This window comes from Bidens hawaiensis, unplaced genomic scaffold (genome assembly GCF_021521415.1).
Source record: "Bidens hawaiensis isolate Kalapana, Puna unplaced genomic scaffold, B.hawaiensis_p1.1 tig00042586_1, whole genome shotgun sequence".
NCBI lineage: Eukaryota > Viridiplantae > Streptophyta > Magnoliopsida > Asterales > Asteraceae > Bidens > Bidens hawaiensis.
The window spans coordinates 121,236-126,946 of record NW_027497555.1 but is presented as its reverse complement, the minus strand read 5'-3'; the positions used below and the strand labels follow the sequence as shown (position 1 = coordinate 126,946).

The following is a 5,711-nucleotide window of genomic DNA, read 5'->3' as shown; positions in this document are numbered from 1 at the left end:
AGGACGAAGACGGACAAGGTCTTGTCCAGTTCGGTTCGATCAGTTTACAGCCCTACAATCAACCATTAAGACATTGTAATCATATGTTTTTGTTAAATTTATTTATACATTGAAGAGTTTTCACGGGACAACCCATCTAAATCCGACACGTTGTAACACATTTTATTCAACTTGGACCCGCCAATTATGATATGTTACTAAACCCGCGGCCCATTCTCTAGCTTTTCAACAAGCATAAATGCGAACCAATCTTTTTAAATATTCATAGTTACTACAGTAGATTTTGCTTAACTAAATAGTCATACTCGCTTGTAATTCTTTTCTCCTAACAATCTAGCATGTTTAATTCAATATGTTACCCAAATTGGCTTGAATTTGAACCAATCTTTTTAAATCTATAACCACTTTTAAACAAGAAAAGATACCAAATCTCAAACTAAGCCAAGACCGAATACAAACACAATGTTGCTATCCCTAGGGCTCCACGCCTATCTCGAACGTTCTTCTCCAACCTAAAATATCCCTTTTCACCCCAATCCTTGCCCCATGAATTCCGGCATGTCCAATAATCAACTCCATTTTCCCTTCCAAAACCCACTATCACAACATAGCGGTTTTGCTTTAGATTTTTAATACGCTTGTATCTTACTATTCCCTGGTCAAATGTAACAAAGTGTTATTACATAAAATATAATAATATTTTCCAATTTTGTTTATATTTTAAAAAACTTTATCCCAGTGTAATCGTCTGCAATGCCTGAAACATCAATATAAGCTGCAACCGACCTCTTTCTTACAGCCGCCTCCAAGCTTTTCTCATCACTTGGAACTTTCACATAGCGTTTTACAATAAGTTTCTTCATTTTTCTTAACTGCACAAATTAAAATTACATTGGTGAAACCCTAAAAAAGCCATTATGATTATGGGTTGAAACGTGTCCGGGTTGAAAAAAACTTGTTTTTTAATGTAAATTCTTGTATTATTTTTAATTATTGAAATATTTATTTATTTATTTATTTTGTATTTTTAGATATATAATTTAGTTTTAATAAAAAAATAGAGCATAAGACATTTTGGGTGCTTTAGGTGCTTCAGAGTTCGGATTGTGCCGGCCCCTAGTACCCTAAGTAATTATCGGTACTTCAAGGTAACGGCGAGCAATAAGCGAACTTAAAATCGACGAAACTAAACCAAATATAATCGAAAACCAAATTAACAATCGGTTACCGGTTTTTAGGGGTGTAAACGAGCTGAGTTGCTCGAGATCGGCTGTTGATAAAGCTCTATCGAGCCGAGCCTAAATGGGCACGACTTTATCTGTTGGACTAGAAAGTTTTGGATTTTGAAAAACTTGGTTGGAGCTTTTCTTTTTTATTATTTTTTTCCTGATACATGTTTTTGTTAGGATTTCAATTGTTTACTTACAAGTGTAAAAGCATCTTCAGTAGTATATATAAACCCAAATTACTAATTACAACTTTGTCATCTTAAATATAAATCATTGATTAGACATAATCAATGGTCCGTAATAGCTTCATGACTCACTAAAATCATTCAAATCGAGAACCAATACAAACCCAAGTCGACCGACCCGTTTCAAGGTGGATTGAACTCTCCACTTTGAATCATTTTCTTTGACCCGCTATCAACAAAATACAAATCCAAATTTACCCTCATTTTTAAAATGTATACAAATAAAACCACGGAAATGGATAATACTAACCCTTGCAGCCTTGCATTTTCCTTTTGCAGCCTCGTAGGGGTAGTCCGCCTGCAAATACACGCCACCGCCCCTATCAACGATAAAATCAAAAGCATCACTAACACGGCCGTCTCTAAAGCCTCTGCTGAACTTCTTATCACAGTCGATAAGGTATTGTTCGGATAAAGTTATTAATTTCCTGGTACGGATCTTGTGAGCAGCTTCAATGGTTGATATGGTGGCAAAAGCCTAGCAAACAGCTTCATTTCAAACAAATATAAGTTAGATAGGGAATTTCATTTGCTAACAGTTATCATAATCATAATCACTTATGACCGCCATTTTGTGACTTGATTGCAGTGATCACCCTTTCCTTATGCCAATCAACCACAACACCGTCGTCATTACCATCAAGTTGAGACATCGAACTTACCAGCAAGAAATCAGGTGAAAAACACGGAACAAATATGACGCCGTAAACTTCTAAATTATAATCACACTTAGCATTAATCGAAACTAGACCAAACCCTAAATCTAATATTTAAATTAACAATAACTTACACCTTTTTGTTCCTTAATTGAAGTGATGACGCCTTTAGTGCACCAATCAACATCAGCAATGCTGAGTGCTTCCTTGTAGTCGCCATTACCACCCAACATCACGTCATCATCGTTCTCAGACATCGAAGTGTTTGAAGTGACCAACTAAATTAAACCTTAAACCGAGATAAAAAAGCAAGCCCAAAGTTGAGGAATGGTAAAAACATACCCAAATAGACGAACCTCATAGTTATAGTAACATAATTATAATTAATGTAATTAGTTGAAGGGGATATTCCAGACATGTCCATTTTGAAGAGAGAGATTCATGATTGTCTTTCAAGCCGGACGACGTGTTTTATTGTCCAACAAAAAACGACACTTTTGCAAACTCCTATTCACATAGGCGACGAAAGACTACAAGGGGTGTTCATGTCAACAATGGTGAGTTTTTAAAAGAGGTCGTCGACAAAGTTTTGAAATAATACGAAGATGACATTTTTGGCATTTTTCATAGGTAGCATTTGCTTCACATTCGCCTCCCCCCCCCCACCGGTCGCCGCTTAACCGTTGACGACGATACCACCCTGACTCCATAAGCTGTCACTCGTGCATAAAAAAACACATCGTTCAACGAAAAATAGGGTAGCTTTGTGCTGCAAGAAAAAACCATCGAAGAGAAGCAAAGAGGGAAAGGAGAAAGATGAGGTATCACTAGAACTTAATAAGCTAGAAAACATATTTAAATAGAAATAAGGGGGGAGATAAAACTTAACATGCAAAAGTAAAAGCTTTTTGTACGAAATAGATATAACAAAAACTAAAGGTTTGGCTGGTGAGGACAATTTGTTACAAAGGACAATAAGGGAATTTTCCTTTAATTTAAACCTAGTTAACGTTTACCTAAAAACAAAAGGTTGTTATCATTCTCTTAAAGAGTTGCTCAAGACATTTTGGGTTAACATATAAAGTTGAAAGATGTGTATGACTATTTAGTCTAATAAAATCTATTTGCGTATTTATAGTAAATATAAGTATATCTACTAACTTTACAAGAATAATCGTTTTGAGTATATATGTACATCGGTTTTCATATAAGGCGGATTTTCACATCTATTATAAAAAAATCAGGAAAATTATAACATATTTTTACTGTATGTTAACTTGGCGTCAGAAATATATTTATATGTAAAGATGTGGCATCACACTTCTTACAACGTTGGATTACGTTTAATAAAATAAACATAGTTTAAAGACTTTATTTATATATAAAAAAAAGGTATATGCTTAAGTAACTCAAAATATAAATGCAAAACAAAAAACTTTAAAAAAACTAAAATATCTAGAATTTGGTTTAACTAATGTTTACATGTTTAATTTTATCATTTTTTTTTATAAATTCTTAATTTTTTACATCACTAAGAAAATTATTATTATTATTATTATTATTATACACTAGTGATTGAAAAATATATACATTATGACCCTCGCGTTAAAAATTAATTTATGGTTCTGCCACTAATTAAGGGTGTTCATAATCTAGTCTAAACATAACCCTTACCCATTATAATTATACATTATAATTACACATTTTTAGTTTTAAAAGCTACGAATACAAATGTTTACTGTTTAGTGTTAGATAGATAGGGTGTTGATGTCTACGTTTCCATCAAACTAACTTTGAAAACATTGGTTCAATTGTTCAAAGCGATTCTTGTTAATTTTATGAAAAAAGAACTGTAACTCGAGTACCCGACCATAAGAAGGGCCGTAACTTAATCGAATCTATGAATATTGGTCTTCGGCTCCTAGTTATAATGTATTTGGTTTAAAATTTAAATTGGAATAGTTATACACACGATTCTGTATTTGTGCATTAAAGAATGAAACTTAAGATTTCTGCTTGTTTGTTAAAACTATCTTTAAATAAAGAGTACGGAATACTGAGTTAATTATATAGAAAACTGGCACGCGATAATTGTTAGGAATCTTAACTGTAACATGAGCTTTTTTTATAACTAGGACCTGTACCGATATATTCGGTACAGTATTTGATGCCGACTTTTCTTGAATTTCGGTACAATATCGATGTGGCACCAATCTCAACCTTAGAGAGGAGTCACCTTACCACCACACCATATGTTTAGGCACTAAATATTGTATTTCTGAACACCTAATTATTGAATTGTATTTTGGTTTCTTAAGTTACATGCGACATAGGATTTTAAAAGAAGAGTTTTTAAGATAGCTGTATGCATATATTTTCTTCTGTTGCATTTTAAATAATTTTGAAAACCTAACTACATCCTACAAAACACAACATTATTTTTGAAAACCTATGTGAAAAGTTTGAAATTATTGTATGCGTGTGTTTCCCTTGTGTTTTAAATAATATTTGAGAACCTATCAACATGATTTGCATTTTATGTTTCAAATTATATGACTTGGCATAACCATAATCACTTTTGATAAAAGTTTAACATAACTAATTCAAAATTATACTATTAACACTGATGGATTAGAATGATTACTCAAACAAACAAGAAAATAAAATCTTGCAAACCTCCCTTAACATCTTGAACATTATTTTCTAACCAGATGTACCCATATAATATTCACCACAAATCTCTCCCCATGAATTCCGGCAAACCAATATTCGACCTCGTCTTCACATCCATAGTTAGCCAACAATGACCATGTGCTGATTCAAATCAATACAAGGTGTGTAATCAGTAATCCTATGTATGTTCGACCTATATATGATTTGATCATACCGAATTTAAATCTCTACAAGGACCAACTAAGATAAACCCTAAATCCTAAAAACATTAAGCCCAAAGTTGAGGAAGGGTACAACATACCAAAAAAGACCAAGCTCATAGTTTTAAGAAATGTAATTAATTGAAACCTTACCCTAAAACCTAGTTAAAGAGTGGTTCAAAACATTTTGGGTTAGCATATAAATTTGAAAAACATGTATGACTATTTAATTTATTAAAATCTATTGCATATTTATAGTTTATATAAGTATATCTACTAAATTTAAGAGAATAATCATTTTGTTTGTATGTGTACGCAAATTTTCATATAAGACGAACCTTTACATCTATAACCATAAAATAATTGTTTTCTATTTTTACTTTATGTTCACTTGGCGCTAGAAATATCTTAAAATGCACAGATAGGACGACATACTTCTTGCAAAGTTAGATTTTACGTATGTTTAAATAAAATAAACATAGTTTAAAGAATTGATTAACATTTTTTTTAAAGGAAAAAGTATAGAATTAAGTAAAAAGTGCACGTATCGATATCATATGTGTTTTTATAGATAATATGCGTGTTATTGCTAATATATTCGTGACGGATAAGGACAAAATAATCTAGTCTAAATATAACACGTTTTGAAGTAAGGGGTGTTTATAATCTAGTCTAAGCATAACCTTACCCATATTATATAATTACACA

At 32.2% G+C, this 5,711-nt stretch overlaps 1 protein-coding gene across 1 annotated transcript; it reads right to left on the bottom strand.

Moving 5' to 3' along the window:
• Positions 1-436: 436 nt before the first annotated feature.
• On the bottom strand, positions 437-2,387 carry LOC143593727 (ervatamin-B-like). The gene is made up of 5 exons (XM_077073268.1): positions 2,267-2,387; positions 2,071-2,183; positions 1,725-1,952; positions 765-872; positions 437-655 (listed from the first exon to the last, which is right to left on the bottom strand). The coding sequence occupies exons 1-5, from the start codon at positions 2,385-2,387 to the stop codon at positions 437-439; spliced, it is 789 nt and encodes a 262-aa protein (XP_076929383.1).
• Positions 2,388-5,711: the final 3,324 nt, after the last annotated feature.

Bases quoted from the DNA above. Each gene is read 5' to 3' on its own strand.
- LOC143593727 (XM_077073268.1), bottom strand. From the start codon at position 2,387: ATGTCTGAGAACGATGATGACGTGATGTTGGGTGGTAATGGCGACTAC. The intron at 873-1,724 runs GTTAGTATTATC...TAATTTGTGCAG, and splicing joins GAAAATGCAAGGCTGCAAGG to TTAAGAAAAATGAAGAAACT. The intron at 656-764 runs GTTTCAGGCATT...ACATTTGACCAG, and splicing joins CGGTTGCAGCTTATATTGAT to GGAATAGTAAGATACAAGCG.